The sequence below is a fragment of the Acanthaster planci genome, linkage group LG02 (genome assembly GCF_054643075.1).
Source record: "Acanthaster planci isolate LZ-2023a linkage group LG02, COTS_SCS, whole genome shotgun sequence".
Taxonomy (NCBI): domain Eukaryota; kingdom Metazoa; phylum Echinodermata; class Asteroidea; order Valvatida; family Acanthasteridae; genus Acanthaster; species Acanthaster planci.
The window spans coordinates 15,261,120-15,282,596 of record NC_141778.1 but is presented as its reverse complement, the minus strand read 5'-3'; the positions used below and the strand labels follow the sequence as shown (position 1 = coordinate 15,282,596).

Here is a 21,477-nt window from a genome sequence, read left to right as displayed (position 1 = left end):
CCATACATGTATATGCCAGAGTAAATTAGTTACGCGTACTCGGCGTGCTCTGTGTCAAATGTGCATATACTACGCACCTCATGGGGTACTACTCACCTATGCGGTGAGTACCAAAAAAAAAAAAGCCCTCTTTTGTTCCTCTCGGAGTGGATATACTACACTTCTCTACAATGTCCTATACATGTACTTGTGATGAGCTCTGCCATTGTGGATGCCTTATAAAACTAGACCCTTAGCCTTAAAGCAGTGCTGTTGTTGAGGGGCACTCTAGCACCATTGATGCCATGCCTTATAGAGAGGCACTTTTCCCCTGTTATCCACTTAAGCATTAGTGGCCAGGTTGACATGGAAGAGTCTTTCTGTGTTGTCAACGCACAGAGTTCCCCCCCTCAAAAGGTTAGTTTGTGCCAACAGAAAACCTTGGAGATTTTGAACTTTGTCCTTGGCTTTGCCCTGCTGACACCTTCTGAAACACTCCCTTGTATGGGGGGGCAGGCAATTTCTTTAAAGAGTGTGCAAAACACACTCTCTTCCTCTGACCTCTCTCCCTTCTGAAAGTCTAACACAGGGTGATGATGGCCATGCATTATTTTCCCACGGTTTTTGAAATGTGCACACTGGCTACTAATCCCTCTCTTACTTAAAATTTGAACGCTCATGAAAAATCAAGAAAAAGCAAAAACAAAAAACAATAATGAATGACCCCTATAGAGTGCATGTACATGACCTTTAAAAAAGTGCATGTCAGGGCTACAAACGCCGGCATGTTGGTGCTTCATGCATCGGCATCTTACCCTTTAAGAAGCCACGTATCCACTGGTGTCAGCATCAGAAAGTGGACCAAGACCCACACAAGGCATGGTATAAAGACAAGGGTAAATCCCTGAATGAAGACGTGTAACCGGACATGGAGTAGTGCTGCGCGAAGGTCCTGCAGTGAAAATGATTATAAATGAATATACACGTAGGTATGAACAAGGAATAGTAAGAACAAATTGCATTTATATAGTAAGTGCTCTGACAGGCAGTGCCTTCAACTGAGTTGGGAACACGTGACCCACTCTGTGAAAATAGTCTGGAGTCACCAGACCCACTTTTTGAGTTTTCATTTGTATTGGAAAGAGCAAATTGATTTTTTTTTGTTTTGATGTATCACTCAGTTTTAGCATCCTGATGAAAGTGGATACTTCATGGAGCTGTGGGTTCCTTTTGACTGGCACTATGCAAAATTATTCTAAAGGACTTTTTACTCCAAAGTCATGAAAGTGGCTCTGGCAACTTAAGACTCATTTTCACAGAGAGAGTCACATATTTTTTGGGCGAGTCAGTCTTGCATATGCCCTCTGACCCTGGAGGTTCCTGAGGTTGGGTGCAGCAGCTGCAAGTACCCAATGTCCACTGAAATGTTAGTGGGTGTGACCATGTAGTTCTGTCAGCTTCACATTCTGCTGACTTCACAGGCACATAATCTGTATCAAGGACTGCAGGTTATGCCTAGATGTGCTCTATGAGACAAGAACAGTAAAACAGTACATGTGAAGTCCCTCTGGATTCGACATTCCAAAGAACTTGATATGATGTCTGACTAGCGCCTGGACTCACTCATAGTGGATTTGAGACAAAGAGTGGTAAACCTTTCCAAACCTACATGTATCTCACTCACTGATGTCAGAAAGTTGTCACAGAACCAGTGCATGTACGTGCAAATTTTCTTACTTCTGTTTTTAGTGATAACCCGCTGTTGAAGAAGATAAAGGAAACTGCAAAGTACTTGACGGTGATCTCTGGCCTCAAAGGTCCTGAAAAAAAGGGAAAAGAATGACGGGAATCCCTCTTTGAAAGATCGAAATGTATGAAGGCAGACTGTACCCACGTTCCCATCTGGTCAACTTCACTGTACATGTACTAAACAATGGCCAATCCTATTGGTGAATCATACATGTACATGAACATACAGTAGTGCTTGCATATAATACAGGTGTCAGTCAGTGAAATGCGCACTCTAAAAATCATTACACAAGCTTGAACTTGCGCAGTTTATCCAAGAATCTATTATTGAAGATTTAATAAGCTCACCCTTTATACAATTAACATTACGTATTAACAGATGAAATACTTTTCAAATGTATAAGCTTTCGAGTTGGCATGATTGCCAAAGTCCATTTCAGAATAAGGAACAAACTTTATCCCTAACCTTCCCCAACCACACAGAATTAAACAGTAGTAAAGTGTTTAATTCTGTGGGGACAGGTCTGGTAGGTCCATAACAGCTGGGTTTTTGCACTGGGTTTGGCATACCTCAGAAAAACAAAGTCCAACAGCCTCTGTGCACAAAGTCCGATATTGGTGTTTAACTTTGTGCGAATGGGGAAGGTTAGGGCCAGCAAGCCTTGGGGGCTTAGGGTTATAAAAGGAAAAGGAATCCCAAGCTACTGTTCAGTACATGTGCGTCCGTGTCCACAATATGTTCCTGTATTTGCCAGCACCCACTGCCTTTACACAGGGAGCTGGAAAGAGCTGTTGAGAGCAAATTGGATAAACTGCGCAAGTTCAAGCTTGTGTAATGATTTTTAGAGTACACATTTCACTGACTGACACCGGTAGTACAACTTGCAATTAGCACCCAGGTAAATGGAAACTGTTACAAATTGACAACTTTGTAGAATTTTTGCCATGCACAGGATTTTCACAATCCTGATAAATCACTGTAACAAAGCATTTATTAAAATCTTTTGATTTCCTGTAGTAATTTTCAGCATTAGGAACTGTTAGGATTAAAAAATTATGCCACTTAGAACTTAGTTTGTAATATGCTCAGTCTACATGTAAAGTTCTCGTTGTCCTCACATTATAAAATTAACACCAATACGAAATGTAGCCCTTTGGGGGAAAGTGTGTGGCTGGTGCTAGTGTCACACATTAGGGGCGTGTCTTTGTGACCATGACCAGTAATGCCTTGATTTTTGCAGCGTTGCTTACGCCTGTGCGACGTCATTCTTCGGACAATGTTCTAACCAACTTCAAATGAGTATTGAAGGTTGAAGTGGCGGAAAACAGAGAAATGGAAGAGAAGACAGTTTTTGTCATCTCTGAATACTGCATGCAGCCAAATAAGAGGGTACGATTTCTACACTTTATTATGCATGTTGTCTGCTACTTCTAGCTAATGAAAAGATTTTGGATGACCACGTCCCTCTAACAATTTAGGTCTCAAAGAAAGTTAGCCCTGTCCAGCGCTGTTAGTATCAAGTGAACACGAGCTTAACCTACGTGTACAGCCCATCTGAAATTCAAATTTTGGGTTTTTTCTATTACCATCTTCGGTGATTTTCATGCTGGCCTAAATGTTTATTTCCATTTTTCTTATGGAAAATGCATTTTTTCACAAAAAAGTGTATTTTTCAGATGTAAATGTACATACATTTATCTCACCGACCCCGCAGGCAAAGACCTCTTGACTTTCATTTGAACATAGTCAACATTGAAACAAGGCTGATTTTTCACATTAAATAAATTACTACAACTAGTGTTGTCACATCTTAGGCTGTGTCCGAAATGGGCTTCCAGAGCTCCGGCTAGGTCTACTGTCTACGCGTCTCCACACATTTCCAATAGAGTGAAGACCTAGAACTAGCTCTAGACAAGAGATTCGAATGCAGCCATCGCTTCATGTACATCAATCTGTTATACATGTAGCTCAGTTAGTACACATATACATGTACAGTACATGTACCGGTGACTACATGTCGTCTGCTGACGGTGGGCTCATTACTTCATGTTGTCCATTGAAGTTGAGCATTCGTGGACGTACCGTACCTCTCAAACATCCATGTGCCATGGCAGCGTATTATAGCAAAAATTGCTATGCGACTTTCGGGGACTTTGTAAAAAGTGAAGATGTGAAAAGAAATGTTGAACAAATTTGAAATAAATGGCTCGCAAGAGCTGTATTTGGTAAGTCCAACTACATGCATTTGTATATAAAATGGACACTAAGTTCGGCCGTGGCACATCATGTACATGCATCTTGCTGTATTAAAAAGCAGAAAATATGTGTACACGTACATGGTTCTAAGCACACTATCCACAAACTACAGGTCAGGGACAAACCATGACAATAATTCATGACTTTTACATACCCTATGGGCTTGGGCGCACTTTATGCAACCATGTACATGCATATGAATCAAAGAGGGTGCTGTCTACCATGTCTACGCGTACACGTTATGTACTTATGTATGTACATGTAGCTCATCCCCAGAACTGTGGGATTCAACGTTCACCACGTTCCCATGCACAGTGGATGTGCAATTTAAAGTGAGCTGGCAAACCAAATTAAAACATGGGGCAGCACGGACGTCCAGGTGACCTAGTAGTACTGTTGATTGTGTGGCAGTGTGGCCGACTACGCACTGAAGTGCCACGTGTACCCACACATATTAATATATGACACACAGGGTACAAGACCACTTTCACCACCTTACATGCCTACAAAATTAATTCAATAAAAACATGAAACAAACCTCCTTTGGCTCCAATAAATGGTGCCAAATCTGCCAAGAATATAACAATAGTTATAGCCAAAAGAAACCAGTTGTCTTTTAACTTGTCGAAGACTGTCATTCTGGTGATTTCTAGCGACACCAACGAGAACACTTCCTATTAGCCAGCTGGGCCTCATCACTTTCTAACTACGATGTCAACACACTCACATAAAATAAATCTCTTACTTATTTTTTAGTCCAAAATGACGGTTTTAAGTAAAAGAAAAGAAAAGAAACGAAGAATTTAGTAGTTTTTGAGCATTTAGAATATTTTTTCTTCCGAATAAATAAGAACAAATTAAGAGGAGTAGTTCTCAATAGCGGATTAATATTTGTAACTGTTGTTGATAAAAGGTCAGACAAGATGGCGGAAAATTCGTCTGGGAAGAGACTGTCGATATCGTTTACTTTACCAATTTCATGCCAAATATGTCTTGGAAAGGTAATTAGTTTAAAGTTTCAAATATTTTATGAGGCAAAGAACATTTATATGTGAATTTTAGTACATGTTCTCCTGATTCCCCATAGTATTGCTAACAAACGTTAAGTTTGTTTATGAACCTGTAAAAGTGTAAGCCTATCTGAAATCCCACGAAGTTTCTTGGCATGCAGGCAGTGATACTGTTTAAAGGATTACCTCTGGAGGCCGGAATAACAGTAGCAGAAAAAAGTCATAAGAAGTGCCTGTGTGCGCAACGCGACGACGTTTTGGGGGTGATTTATATAATAATAATATTCTTTAATAAAAAAATACATCTTGAAAAAAAGTTTTTGGGGTGCGTTGTATACATGATCAGATGATGCTGCATTCATGTGTTTCACTTAGTTTCACGGACACAAAAATCGACTCCAGTTTGTGGGAGTGGGGTGGATGCAAAATGGGTCAACTCGTACCCGAAATGCTCGGGTTAACTCGTACCCAGGTCAGCTCGGACCCCAAAATTCGCACCCAAGTTAACTCTTAGTACCCAGGTCATTTCGTGCCCGAATAAACTCGTACCCAGGTTGGTTCGTACCCGAGTCAACTCGTACTCCCCTGCAGAGCATTTATAGGGCTTTGATGCTCACATTTATTGAACGCATGTTCCTTTTACCAGTCGGATTACGTTGAAAATCCCCACCGTTTTCAGGACATAAAATGCACCTGACTACAGCGCGCACCCCCTGAACAGAAATGTTCCATAGACGCACCTCTCCATCCAGTCAATGTCTTTGTCCATTTTAAATTTACGCATCCAAGTCTTGTTTTGTTTGTTTTGTATGGCTTCATTAATTTGAATTATTAAAATCAGTGAATATACTCAGATCGAACATGTGTTGTTGATGTCAGCTTCTTGTTTGGTTTGATTAATTTGAATTAATAAAATCAGTGAATATGCTCAGATAGTATGGTTCAACCGTTGATGTCACAGCTTCTTTTGGGGAGAATATATAATAATTAAGTGCAAAAGGGGAAGAAAAATTATCGCATGTATCGAAAACAAAAACAAACAGAATTGTAATCATTGATAAAATTAAACCGTTCAGAGAAAAAAGGGCGGAAAAAAAGGTAATCCTCATTCTGGGTACATGTGCTAGTCGGCTGGGGTATGACTTGACTGGGGTACAATTTGACTGGAGAAGACTTGACTAGGGTATGACTTGACTGGGGTACAAGTTGACCAGGGTATGACTTAACTCGAGTACGACTTAACTCGGGTACGAGCTGACCCAAAATCGGGTGGACATGGGACCCCACTGTTCTGGGCATAACTAACACGTGCGTCCAGCTGTTAAAATCACTCTCAGACTTTTGGGAGCAATTTTGATAGATGCACAACACACATGCATATGGAAAGGCACCTTTTATCTGTGTGGGCTCAGACTTCCTGACAGCATTTTCATGAGCACAAAATGTGCATGTACTGGTATGTATCGCGGCTCCTACAGTATATTATCGCAGTAACTCTGTTAATTATTGTGGTATCAGAAATTTTGAATTTTGCGTTGCCAGTGAGTTCCCCATCAGCAATATTCACCCAAGTAATCAATAATTTGTGGCCTGAGGAAAAGGTTTATTGAAACAGAGAGAAGAATTCTGCAAGTTTTGACAGTTACATTCCTGACGCCACCCGGCCCTTGGACATCCGTTGCTAAGTTCCCCAGCAACAGATTGATTACTATTATTGATTATTATTTGGCCAATATCGAAATGGCCAAAAGGCACATTTTAACTATGAAAATGCCAATTTTTTTCGGAGTCAAAATAAGGCTTTTGCACTGAAAAATCTTTTGCGTGCGTAATGCGCGCCCCCAATCTCCTTTACAATAGACTTTATCGGCTTTGTAACTAGTTGGATCAAAAATGATATCAAATGTAATTTAGACAAACAACAGTTTGGTTCTCTTGAAGACAACTCAGCTGCTCACTATTTGATTAAAATGTTGGATCAAATTCATCGTGATACTGATTCGGCCAAAAACTCTGCTGTTGTTGTTGCCACAGACTTCCAAGGCCTTCAATCGTGTGGACCACAATATTCTTATTCCTAAATTCATCGATTCCGGTGTTCGTAGATTTATCATTCCTTGGATTTGTAGCTTTCTTTCTGAGCCCACCCAGGCAGTCTCTTATCAAAATGAGATTTCTGAATTGTGGTCTATTCATGCTGGTATTCCGCAGGGCACGAAACTGGGACCTGTTGCCTTTTTAGTCACGTTATCAATGACGCTGGATCTAACTTTCCTGAAGTCAATTATGTATAACAGGTTTTGCCCTTACCCAACGTATATTAATAAGCACTGTATGCTCAGTGCTTGTCCGAGAGCTTGCGAAAAAAACCTCGCAAGCTTACTCGGGTGGGACTCGAACCCACGACCTCCTGCTTACTAGTGCAGATGTCTTAACCACTCGACCGCCGAGCTTGCCGTGGTCGGCTGGCCGGTCCGAGTCAAATGAAGCAGCGGGTACCGCGAACTATTTTTCAAGATGTATTTTTGCGTTGGGGAGATGTTAATTATATATAACACGTTTTGCCCTGAAGTCATTCACTATAAATATGTAGATGATTTAACACTATGCCAGACATTTAGCGATGTTGTTCAAACTAGCTTGATTCAAAATCAACTTGATCGACTAAACCAATGGGCTGATGACAGTAACGTGAAATTAAATGCTGATAAATGCCAGGCAATGACTGTTTGTTTTAAAAAGATTGCTATCCATTCCAGACTTGAATTTTGGTGCTTCGACTCTTGATCAACTGAACTGTCTTAAAATTCTTGGCATTAATATCCAAAATAATCTCAGATGGGATATCTAGGTAACTGATGAGTAATTCCTTCAATAGAAGGCTTTATTTGTTACATCAGCTTAAACGTTGTGGCATATCAGTCAAAGATCTTGTAACTGTGTACGTGCAATATATCAGACCTACCGTTAAATATGCATGTCCTGTTTGGCATTCTGGATTGACAAATAAACAACAGGAATCGCTCGAAAAACTACAAAAAAGAGCATTTCGGACTATTTTATCCATTGATATTTTTCAAGTCATACGTCATATGATCATACAGTATGTGCATTGAGCTGCAACTACTCTTGTTAAAGGAAAGATCAGTTGTGTTTGAAATTTGGCAAGAAACTTCTTATTTCTCATCTTGACTGGCTTCCACCGACAAGGTTCAATAATTTACGTAATGCCAACACTTTGTCAATCCGGAGATGCTGAACTAATAGATACAAATTCACTTCAATCCCTTCTCTGGTTAAACCATTGAATGAGAACTACTTGTAATTTTCTTGTTGTAGATTTTGTGTCCTATTTTAATTGTTTATAATTGTAATAGTGACATGTTAAAGAACTTAGTTTTGTTTAAAAATTTTAGAATTTTTCTAACTAGCGTTTTTTTCTGAGTAAATTGTTTCTTTAAGATGTAGTTGTTGCTACCGGTTTGTTTAAGATTTATAGGGTAAACACGTTCGGGTAAAAAAAAATAAAGTCATTCCCTTTTTCTCTGTTCTTGTGCTGTAAAACCCCTATTACAGCTGCAAGGTCAAGAAATTCTGGGGGACGAGAGCCGTATTACGAGATTACGAGATTTGTTTGTTGCCCTCATCAACGCATTTGTTTACTCTTAGCACTCTTTCCGTGGAATTGAACTCCCCAAATGATGATTTTTATGCATAAACGTGACCAATGCTCTGCTAAATAAACATTTTACGTCCAAGCAATGGGATTGATCTTTAATATGTAAAAAGCCATGTCAGCAACAGTTGTTACATGTATTACTATTATTAATGTTCTACAGAATTCAAAAGTCACATTATGGCTGCTGTAAAGTTTTATAGCCACCACATTTCAGCAATGTACATGTACTGTATAGGAATAGATAGAGGGAATAAGACCATTTCAAACTGATGTCAAGTTTACATTGCTGCCTGACAGGATTCTTCAAATCTGACAGGATTTTAAATTTTACAGCTTTTTTTTACAAATTTCTTTCCCAAGTCGCTCTAAACTTGCACATAAACACCAAAACCGTGCACAACAGTGGTGCTCATGGCACAACATGGAGAATCGTTGTCAATACACGTACATCCTTCTCTCGTAGCTCCATATTAATAATGCAGTCGGAATTGGTCAGCACACTACCTGTACATTCATGTGGCAGTGTACTTCTATCTGTCCTGTACTAGGTGAAATGCAGGGTGTCATTTGTGGTACATTTTGTACATGTGTGTATGAAATAATGAAGATTGGCCTCCGCATTGAAGGAAAGAAGTGGAATTGAATAAAGCCTCTTCCAAGTTAAATTTAAATAAAATCTTATACGCTCAGTTACCTGATTGCATAAACACAATCTGAATTGCCCAGACTAAAGACACCGTTGCTACATGTACATGTACACTGCACATGCATGTAGATGTATACCTGGTGATTTGGGGCAAGCTTTTGCATAGTGACCACCTTCTCTGGAGTGGACTGGTTCCTTTATTGTCCTTCTTAGCCATTGGATGTACATTGTAGCAGTGCAGGGCAAAGCTTGCCACGATTCACAAGGTATAGCAGCACATTGTCTTTTGTATGGAGAATTCAAATTATGTTCATGTGAATTTAAAGAACTAAGTGTACCAGATTTATTCAAATTCAACTTGCCAAAAGCTCATTCCCAACCCCACTGATCATATTCAATATCTGTTGGTGATCCGTTGAGTGTAGGAAATAATTTCATTTTACTTCACCAGTGAAGGTGAAAGAAAATAAAATGCACATCCATGTACAAGTACAGTATCTCAAATACACCAAAAACAGAAGAGTCATTCAATAAATCAACATGTTCTGATTTTAAACCTTAACCATTTTTTTCTTTTCCAATTTCGGGTTCAGGTGAAACAGCCCATTGTGTGTTCCAACCATCATGTGTTCTGCAATGCCTGCATTGAGTTATGGTTACAGCATAACCAGCAATGTCCCACATGTCGCATTCCCATCACACCAGAGAACCCATGCAAACAGATCATTGGTCAGTATTAACATTTTTCATTTTTTTGAGGAGGGATACTGATTTTATTGTTATGAGCTACTGGTAAATACATGCACTCATGGCTAGATCTAGAAAATATATGCACCTGTAAAAGACATGTCACCAAGGCATATTTTTTGCTTAGTTTTTCCTTCAAGTGCACATTTCCATGATAATAGTTGTGTCACACATTTTACACAGGAATTCCTGCCTGATTGAACTATTCCTTGCCGTACATTTACAGTACCAACCAGAAGAGGTTCGGCAGTGCCCAGAAGGAAAGTCTGGCAAACACTGAAATAACGGTACATTTGCATGGAACTAGGGAACCACTATACGTGTGCAAACATACATGTAGAGGGCTTCTCCTACCCCGACCCTCACCTCTAGCCCTACTCCCACCCCCACTCTCAAACCCCCACCCCCATTAAAAGAATCAAAAACACCTTACTAAAATCCATGTGACTAGAATCATTGGGGGCTTAACTCTTTTGTGACTGATTGACAGAGTGCCCTTCCATTCAGACACTAGAACCTGGTAACTCCAGGTGTAAATTAGTGGAAGAGATGGATGCCTGGGTCGTAGAACTGTCTGTACTCTTGTTCAGTGGCAATTGTTGTGTTGGTGGTTGCAAGAGGTGTCTGTTGTACTGGTACAGTAGGTATGCAGACTTGATGAGTTGTAGAAATCATCTTTAACATCCACATTGTGGCCAGTCGGGGAGGCATCAAACCAACAGGAGAGAATCAGCTGAAAGTTACTGCTCAATCAACATTGACCAACCACTTGAATCGGCTAGTGTACGTGTATATTGCCTGTGTATAGTGAAAAATTTGTATTGGTATTGGACCAGTTGTACAAGCTGCTTTAATTGGCCAGCATACATGTACATGTGCATGCACTACCGGTAGCACATGTGCTTGTGCTTGGAGGATGTGGGTACCCCAAAACACATGGTCTACGGTACATGTACATGTATGTGTACATTATCCCTACCCTCAAGCAGGTGCATACCGGAGTATATGCTGCCACGCAGCTCAAATTACTGTGCCACTAATTATTGTCCATTATCCACACTTCCATGAAACATTTAAACGGATCCTTTTCTAATGAGGGAATCCATTATTGGAGTATCACTAGTGGTCACGCTCCTGTCAAGGTTAGACCAGCTTGGCACGCTGAACAGCTTACCACGTGGGGCTACATGTATGTACATGTACATGTAAACTTGGTAAAGTGGTTTATTTATTGTGATATGTGCCGGAACTGTATGATACATGTACAAAGGTTTTCCAGCATTGGTCAGTAAATGGGAGATGTCTACAGGTAATTGTGCGTGCAATATGATGAAGTGCTTTTAAGTTGATTAGAGAATAACGACCATGGGTACAGTACCCATGGTTCATACCACTGTGACTATAACTGAAACCATACCGTACTTACATGTATTGGTTTTACATAATGACACGAGCATGTACAGTGAATACAGACATGTAACAAAATAATTTGGGTTTTCAACAACTGACACACAAGCATGGAGTGGATACTTTTTGGAGAAAAATGTGTTAAACTTTAACCTGTTCTGCCCCTCAACACTTTTTCCAATATCGCTGCAGTGCATTTTTCAGGAGCTGGGCCTTTAGGAGTTTTAGAGTAACTCTTCACTGTTATTTTTACACCTACATGTACATGTACCCTGTATGCTGTGAAAATCAAACATACATTGTTTGGCCTGTGCCAGGTACCCGCCTATCGATATCAAAACCCGGTTCCATTTTTTCGGGCCGGATACCTGTAAGAAAAAAGTATAAATTTGGATCAAAAATCCATGTATAAAATGGCTGTGAACATAACACTGAAGGGCAGACTTGCTGAAAAATCACTCTGCCTCTGAAAACCCAGTCCCGCGGTCTTACATGTACATGTGTAACTGCAGTTCGGAGATTGACAGCTACTTTTATAACCCACTCCGCGGGTTGAACTACAGTTTTTTTTCGTCATTCCGGATTTTTCTTAGTTCATGGGAGTGAAAAAATATGATAAAACATCACAGGGCGATAGGCCATTCACTATGTGTGATTCCAAATACCTTTTTATATTGAACAGCCACATATAAACTGTTGCATCTAATGTTTGTTTAATCAAAATGACTTTTTGAGTTTCCGTTTGTAAAAATTGACTGAAAGCTTTTCCCCCTCCTTTCGAATCGTGCGGTGTTGCTTACACGCAAATTCATTGCGAACTCGGCTACACGGGCATAGCAAAAATGTATGTGACATAATGGGTCCATTAACTGTGAGACGCAGGGGAGAGTACTGTTGATAGCTTGCTGTACCGGTACATCTGAAAAGTCGAGTCAAAATTTACGAAATTTATACTTTTTAATTCATTGGAATTCTTATTTTTGAACTAGTTTTCTCAAGATTAAGAAATTCTTCATTAGTAAAGTCACTTTTTACAATGGTTCTGGCTGAAAATGGATTTGTGTAATACCTCTTATTCTTGCAAAAGTTTTGGCATGATCCGAAACCGATCCAGAACTAGGAAAGGGGTCGTCGTCACTTTTGTCAATCCTGTGAGTCCAAATTTAAAAGCTTAGATTTTGAAAATAATTTTGAGGTACATGTATCTCCAAAATACAAGGTTGACTACTGACTACATTTCACTTGACTATGAGGATTTTTGTAGCTGCAATCTTACTGAATAATTTTGGCGATCCAGAACTAGGGATACAACTGTACCAAATATATGAACAAGAGGCGGAAGGAATTCTGTGTTCTAAGGTGGCTACGCTGTACACTTGCATGACTGTATACTTTAACCCTGTTGGCCTAAATGAGATCTACATGTACTGGTATTTCTCTTAAATTTCCCATAAAGTAGTTTTGCCATTACAGCAATTTTTATCTTGGTATACTTTTTATGTGGACACCCTGTACGGTACATCAGACTGTTTGAAGTGTGTTGAAATTGGTACCCAATTTTTGAAACTTGTTTTATCATTTATGCTAAATGTTTAGTCAGTCAGAGAGAAAAGTTCATACATGTACATGTTTGCTGCTAAAAGAGCTTGATTATTCAGCGATTATTCATCCCTTCCACACATGTTTTACTTGTTTGTTTCTGCGGCGCATTAAACTGATCAGAGAAATTGTCCAATAAAACAGAAATACATAGATCAGTACATGTAGTATCCCTCTTCAGGAAACTCTTGTTTACAAAGGAATATACAAATGTACAATGTACCATATTTTTAGGTTTTCCATTTTTTGTAGTGTAACTAACCAGCATTGCATGTCTAATTACAGGTCACAGATCAGGTGTAATTAAGTTGGCCTTTGGCTGTGATTTATCAGGACTGATGACACCTGTATATATCCATGTACATTACATGTATGTACAGGTACATGTACCGATACCTGTATTAATAGTGAAGAATCTGCCTCATGATTTCAGTAATTTCTTTGTCTGTTAAAAGGACCGGTTTGTGTACATACATGTAATCATGTTCAAAAGTTATGAGCCACCTGCAATTTTTTGTGAAGAGGTGCAGTACGTGCTGTGTACATCTCCATCTACAGGACAGCCATGAGTAGTGCAAGCTTTTTGTTACAGACCAGAATGATCTGATGAGCGCCTACACGGTTCTGTTTGTGTTGGGCATGTCATGTGTTCATCTGAATATTGCAGTTCACTAATCAGATGACTGGGATTTGTACATGTCCATGTATTCAGGTGTTGTTCAGAGGGTAACTTATTTAGTAAGGTTCATGTACCGTTCATTGTACCGGATCTCAGTGGAAACTGCTTGTGATTACATGAATTTAACTTCAGTAGGAACACGCACATGTACATGTACAGTACCAGGTACAACATGGGAAATGAAAAACCAACAGTTTGAAGTTGTGTGTCAGTTTGTTGGTTGAGGGAAGGTACAATATATTTTGCCTATTAAATGACTATAAGAATGTGTTATGGTCCATTTACCATAATGGGCATTAGGCTGAAGGTTATCCTCTAAGTGCACTACTCTAACTACTGTACATGTAGTATTCTATGGCCCTCCCCTGCCACCTGACAGGCAGTCAGTGATACTCAGCTTAGGACTTTACAGGCAAAAAGACTTGTCCAGGTACATGTACTGTACACGTTGTTCCTTGAAATCAACCCCAGGAACCATTAATTTTGCAAATACCCACTAGAACTCACTGTGCACTTAAGAGGATTGTTCAAATTTTGCCCCGATAAAAAATGCATGGCATTGACAGGGGATATGCTGTTGCGGGTACACGCACCACCCTTGAGTTTAACCTGTTCGTTTATCTGTTCGATCAGCTCACTAATAGTGAAGAAGGAGACACAGCTTGTGATGAGTAGTTGCTTTATATACCTCCCATCCATGATTCATGATTTGTTCGCTTAAGCGAGCCTCCAGTAATTCACATGAACGACCCATGTGTCTGCAAGAAGCGGCCATTATTCTTGACAATAAAAGTTTGAATGATTCAGAACCATTTTCGTCAGAGACAAAGCAAGATCGTTGTGTAAAGTATGCATTCTCATAAATGTATTAGGTGGCAATCCTTCCATTCTCCCCTCATAGCAATGTACGATAAATATTTAAGTTGGATTCCTTGAGTGCCAGAGTTAAAAAATAAACACCGGGTCTTGTGAATCATTAACACACCCAAGATCAATACTGTAGATTTTTTTATTCACTCCCTTCATTAATGTATAAATGTTTTCCCGCTAGCTTTTCCATAGCCATTTTGGTGCAATCTTGCAAGATTTATAGGTTTTGCTGACTTTGTTATAGGCTGTATGGATTGTGCTGCAGATCGTTTATAACTGAATGCGCTGCGTTGTCGCGTCACTTCCTCCAAGAGGAATGGCAGAGTGAGTTGCACCCTTTTTTAATTGGTGGAAATTACCGAAATCCAGAATGTTGCAATGTGACATTGTGCATGTGTTAGCCACTGTGGTTTAGGCTGTGAGAAACCTGCTACAATTCAGTTATCATGTGGATAGCACCTGATGCACTTCTCACAGATTTCAAGTCTCGTGTTGGATGGAGGATCCCATACCCTGCACTTTTGGATGCATACATACATGTACATGTACAGTACGTACCCACATCACTGTGTCGACAGATAATTTTTCAGTGGAGTATTGAGTGAGGAGGAGGAGTTGCTTATCATACACTCCATGCGTGTGTTCGTGAACTGGTTGCCTTGTGTGAACTGGTTGCCTTGTGTGAACTGGTTGCCTTGTGACATTGAGCTGCACTTGTGGATGCATCCGCGTAAATGGTCTACAGGTGCAAAGATTGTACATTGCTTGCCGCAGTTTTTATTTTTCTTTCTGAGTTTTCCAAGTACACTCACATACATACATGTATGTATGTCTCTTTAGGATACTGAGTTCCTTTATTGAATGTGGAGAAACCAGTAACATCTCCATGTGAGGGAATTATGCAATTGTAGGATGGCAAGGACGTACACTGTATGTGTGTGTAATAAGTTGTCTAATAACAAGCATTTTGGCATTTTTACCTCTGGAAATGGACATACATGTACAGTACAGGTACGGGTACATATGTGCAGATACTCACAATGGATGCACACAGCCCTTAACCACACACTGCCAGTCTTACTTTTGGTTAAACATTTCCACATCCAATAAAGGCAGGATATCAGGGCCAACTTTTGATATACATGTACATGTAGCCAAACACTGATTTGGAAGATTTTGTACGGTACTTGTACATGTGACGGTACTTCTTTCCGCAACCTCATACATGTACACACATGTACGGTAGCTTTTGACTTTTCCGGGGCACGTCCAGGAGCGATGTTTGCTGCCACAGCAGGCTGTGCACGGTGGCCAAGTTCAAGTGCAGCACATGTTCTGCTTCAGCAGGCTTGTGAGACTTGGTGTACGTGTACAACACAAATGGGGGATAAGGTTGTTTTTAATGTGAGGCCGAGGTGAGTCAGGGTGCTCTTGACATTTTATCCCACCAGCTGTGCCTGTGGATGTGCCGTACAGGGTGCAGTCAGACATGAATCCCTACTCAAAATGCTTATAATACCCCATGCTTCGTGCAGTACCTGTTGCAAGGGCATTTTTTGGACCAGCCCCCTCTGATACGAATTCAGCTGACACTGCTTGGTGTTTGATGTCCTGCACTGGTTGCCTGCTGTTGGTGTCTTTTGAGAATGATGAGGTCGGGTCGTTACACATGTAAATTCAGGGTCCAAAAAGTGTGACATTTTTGTGTCCCTTGGCCTGTGTAATTTGATATGGAAATACATGTACCATTGAAATTGATTTCAAACTACATATATATTTATTTATTTGGCTGGTAAATTACATTAATTCATCACTCTTGAAAATGAGAAAATGTGTTCTGAACTTACAAATTCATACACTGTACATGTATACATGTATGTCAGATGCAACAGGGACACGAGAACATTAGCCCTTAATTTATAGAATGGCCCAGTCAGTATTTCTTAGAGACGCCTTCTCCTTCCTTGCGTTGACATACCGTACTAGTAAGATTATAGTCAGTACATGTACATACACTGTATGTGTACATGTACATGTATACTGGTAGGCCTACTGATGGTACTAATTCCATGTGCACATTCTGTACATGTGCATGATGTACATGTACATGCACATGTACCGGTACATCTACATCTACATGTATTTCACCAGAGTAATACATGTTTTAGGATTTTGTCTGCTGAAGTCTATGCTTGCTTTCTCCTTATTCCGCTTCCTCCTCTTGAAGGACAAATGTACTGTAGATTTTTCTTGAAATGTTAGGCAGGTGTGCAAAGCAAATATCCTGAAAATTACCTGAAATGAAATTGTGCTTTCCTAGTTCCATGTACATGTAAGTGCTGCATTTTGTACACTTAGTTCTTTAATTCTACTTGTACAATTTCCAGTGTACCTTTTCCATGTATAAATTTATTATTGCCCTGGGCATGCACTCAACAACCAAAAAGCTTAACTCTTTCAGATGCCTGTAGTGATTTGTTCCTACATCGGCCAATATCTACATGTACATTGATACCTACCGTACATGTAATTCCAACTAAACACAGGGGTGTGAGAATTCAGCTTTTTGTGTAGATGTTGACTCTAAATTTCAGCTTTTTTGTACATTTGGTCTGTACAAAAGTATGGAAACATTTTACATTTCAGCTTTTTGCCGGCTGTTTTCAGCTTTAATTTTAAGTGGCCACTCACAATCCTGTAAACAATCAAAGGAATGTACATGTATGATTACATTTCTTATTTCTTGCTAAACGGTTCTGCCTGCAATTTACTTCAGGTGCCTAGAGTTTCAGTAGAAAGATCTGATTCAGCCCCGAACCTCATCCATTGTCTACTCTAACATGATTACTTCTACAATGTACAAATCCCGGTGTCTGCATCGTCTATCGTGTGCCAGCAGATTGGGATTCTCTTCTGCAGCAGTTGAATGCATTTGATCCATTGTTTTCGGCCCTCAGGTGGACAAAATCAGGAGAATGAGAGTGATTCCTACATGTCGAGTCCTGCCCTTCGTCGAGCAAGGTTTGACATACTCTACCAAGACTGTGAGGTACATGTATGCGCACATGTTACTCTTAAAGTTCTGTACTTTTCACCTCATCCTGTGCGGTTTTGCCCTCTCATCTTTGTAGTGAAAAGGCAAGGTGTCATTTCCTTGCTGCTACTTTGTAATTTTCCAAATTCTCTGGAGCCTGTTCAAATGTTTGGGGGGGGTTTGACAAAAAGACCCAAGATTTCTCTTGGTTTTGTTCTGATTATGTTAATTTCAAACGTGCTGAAGAATGCAGCCCTTGAAGTGTACAGACTGTATGTACAGACTGAAAGTTGAAAACCCGAATTAGAGATGTCTGCGAATGTAATGATTTTCCCCAATACTTTTCAGTCTGCATCTGGAAAGGAATTTTTTGTCGCCTTTTGTCACTGACATTGTCCAATGATGTACACGCCGTATTCTTGCAGTAAAAACATTGTCTTTGAAAACATTGTCTTGAGAGAGTATGTACAGTCCATGTAGATCCTAGATGAATAAAGTACGTAATGTCATGAATACGTTTTCTCCTGCGTACTAATAGAATGAAATCAAACGGCTTCAGGAAGAAAATGGAGCCCTCAAGAACACAAACAGCCAACTTCGTGAACAGCTTGCAGACACAACGAAATTCCTTGTGTCCCAGTCAGAGCGGGCCACCAGTGCCACGGGTGTGACACCTGCCCCTGTCTCATCAAACCCAAGGGGTAATGTGTGTTCGGATTTGTCTCTGCCGTCCCCCCGATCCTCTCCATCCGCCTCCAAGCTGAAAGGCAAAGGGAGAGTGGTGGAGGCGGACCAGCCCTCCTCATCGCTGGGAACGAAACGAGCTCGGCACAGCAAGCCCACCCCCAGCCAGCAGGATCGGACCAACGGGTTGGAGTCGTGCGACAGCGGGCCGGACAACGGGGAAGTCCTGGCTGTGCTCAGGTCAAAGCTGAAGCAAGCCACTGCCACCCATGAGAAAATAAAGCAGGACATGGACAAGTTGAAGGAGGTACAGTAACATGAATTCATTTTGTCTTCTTTTTTTCTTGTTCACCTCAAACTCTCAACGCAGTCGTTCAAGAGCAGCATTGTGTTTCAACAGTTCAGATTGATTGTGGGAGCTATGCAACTGTACATGTACATGTACACTGTGAGTTTGAAGTCAACATTCAATTATTTGTCATTGATTTCGGCTAGTTTAGAAGTGGATAATTCAGTAATATGAGAACACATCAGGCAGCAATTGTTGGCTATATCGGTACATGTACGCATTGTAAACAAGACATGCATGTTTGATAAACCTTTACATTTATACACAGGTACATGTACATGAAACAAAGGCTGGATACCAACTGTTCTTTTAAATGTCAAGGCTACATGTGGATCGTGCTCTGCACATGCCATCTGAAGTCACAGGCTTCATTACAAATGAGATTCTCTGCACATGCTTTGTAGGAAAATGTGTAAACCCCCATCCAATAATACCGACATTACCGGCAAGCACGCAAACCTTTTGGTGGCTTCTTTCAAATTTGCACTTTAGGGGCTGTTTGGACGTGCCGGCTAAAATGTGGGTGATGACGAATGACATGATGAAATTCTCATTACATTCATGTAGCAGTACCAACCCATTATTTCTTTGGCAATCATAATAATTACCCTGTACATCAAAGCAGTCTTCTTTTAATATAATTCATGTAATTGATGATTTATTTTGTAATATCGATGCACAGTCGTCCTTCCAAAAAGTCAACATCCGTGACTGAACAATACTCTTCTTTTTGTTGAAGGACTGGGCAGATTTCCATTTTGACTGTGTCTTGTGCCTGTTCAGACCAAACCAAACCAAACTGAAGCCAATCAATCATGGCAACTTGTGTTTATTTTCAATACATAACTTTAGTATCTTGGTTAAATTTGACTACAGTACATTTCCATGATTTGAAATGTTAAGTCTAATGTTTAGTGTGCCCTCCTTTATTTCTGATTACTTAGACTAGCTTATTTTACCCATGCTGCCTTACAGACAAAGTGTCATATAAGACCTGCGTTTGCAAAAATTTCAGTCAAATGGGTATACATCTACACTGATATTATGCACCACTGTAAAAAAATGAGACAATGTAATGCAGGCCCTGTGACAGAAATACCAATAAAATTCCAGGTGGTCTTAAACTTTTGTAAATGACTGTACATGTAAGTGGGTGGCGTAAATTGTGACAACGCTTTTAATGGCAAAAAAAAAATCCCCAAGATAGAAAGTTGTTTGCTTTGTTATATTGTTGGTGATACTGTTCTTTTAAAAAGAAGAATGTTATTGTGCATTAAGCCAAACAAGAACCAGTCGAAGAGTGGGAACACAGTGTCGTCCGCAGCCTAAGATTATACCGGTAGCAGGGTGGCACACAGTGTGAGTGCAGAGCGTGAAGCCATTACGGTGTGGGGTCCGGGGCCCTTGGGAAAAATTTGGATTCTAGATGCTCTGTGGTGCAGTAGGAGGCACCGGGTATTTCCTGGGCACTTTCTTCTGACTCCTTGAATCAAATTTGCTAGTGGTAACATTTTGAAATGAAGGCAAGATTGTTTTTCGGAAGGTCATCAAAAGTTGATTTTTCATCCTGGGCATTTTCTTTTTTTTACTGATCAGAACTCGCCATCAAGTGAGTGGTTCAGGGGTTACATGTACCAGTACGTATGTTGGCACAGCGCAAGTAAATGATGTACCGGTACAATCGCTTCCCTAATTCCGGATCTCAAAAATAACTCCATGGTCAGATTCAAGCAACAAAATCCTATAATTCCGGTGAAATATGATTAGTAATCCACCTCGTGTATTGGTTAAACTACATGTACAACAGTTTTTTTTCAAATCTAAGCTTTAATGTAGACTTACAGGATTGTCAAAATTGACAACACTTTTTCTGGTTCTTAATCGGTTTAACCAGTTCCAAATAGCGACAGTTTTTTTTCTCGTATAATAAGTAACCATGCAAAATATCCATTTTCAGCCAGAGCCACTGTAGCAAGCTGATTTTCTAAATAACAATTTCTTGATTTTTGTGGAAATTTTTTTATAAGTAACAATTTCAGTGAAATAACAAGTGAAACTTGTGTAAATTTTGACTCGAGTTTTTCAGCTGCTCTGCAAGCAATCAGTGACTATCCCCCGCGCTGCACAGTTAATGAACCCATTACATCACATACATGTACATTTTGGTTCACAGTGTACACTGTACATGTACGTGTGTTCACTTACGGTGTAATCCACAACTAGGAAAAATATGTATTTACGTGTAGTTTTTTTGCCTGTTTATAATAAAAAAAACCTGAAACTCCAAAGGTCATTTTGATTGAACATACATTAGAGACAACAGTTTATACATGTAGGACTGTTACCGGTAAATAGGAAAATTATACCTACAGTGTATCACCCTGTATGTTTTGGTCAATTTTTTGGCTCTCGTGATATTTGACGAACCGTTCAAAAATGTCAAAGTTTGAAATGGAAATCTAGTTGGCAGAAAATATTTCTTTTTGAGACGTTTTCTGAAAACAAAACTTTGTACAAGAAAATGTTTTACCTTTACTGAACTTGTTTGAGAATGCAGAACACAAAAGAAGTAGTTTTAGAAGCAGAAGAAAATACATTTTATTTTAGGCGATCCGGATCTAGGAAAAATCTTGAACTATATGTAGGAAATTGGTTGTATTTTCCAAGAAAAAAAATGCATTTGAGGTATTGGTTTTTGACTCGACAAAATGAAGATGCTATGACTGGGAGATTGGAACCAGTCCAGAATTTTGTGCTTACGTAATATACTTCATCAGGCTTTGATCAC

General features: G+C 39.9%; 2 protein-coding genes across 7 annotated transcripts in view; one reads left to right on the top strand and one right to left on the bottom strand.

Annotated features, from left to right (window-relative positions):
• The window catches only part of slc10a7 (solute carrier family 10 member 7), a 35,843-nt gene extending 31,151 nt beyond the window's left edge, over positions 1-4,692 (bottom strand). For both annotated transcript variants that reach the window (XR_002597441.2, XM_022223863.2), the window contains exons 1-3: positions 4,524-4,692; positions 1,717-1,799; positions 795-931 (exon numbers count right to left, since the gene is read on the bottom strand). Coding sequence is in view for 1 of the 2 variants with exons in the window: in XM_022223863.2 (XP_022079555.2) it covers positions 795-931; positions 1,717-1,799; positions 4,524-4,623 (320 nt within the window). In the remaining variant the exon portion in view is untranslated. The remainder of the gene's footprint in view (positions 1-794; positions 932-1,716; positions 1,800-4,523) is intronic.
• A 201-nt stretch (positions 4,693-4,893) lies between these two features.
• The window catches only part of LOC110973256 (ORC ubiquitin ligase 1-like), a 33,115-nt gene continuing 16,531 nt past the window's right edge, over positions 4,894-21,477 (top strand). For 2 of the 5 annotated variants that reach the window (XM_022223947.2, XM_087133228.1), the window contains exons 1-4: positions 4,894-4,986; positions 9,914-10,049; positions 17,580-17,671; positions 18,195-18,647. In XM_022223947.2, the coding sequence (XP_022079639.2) occupies positions 4,909-4,986; positions 9,914-10,049; positions 17,580-17,671; positions 18,195-18,647 (759 nt within the window). In that variant the 5' untranslated portion in view covers positions 4,894-4,908. The other 3 variants (XM_087133227.1, XM_022223949.2, XM_022223948.2) reach the window with 3 other exon arrangements.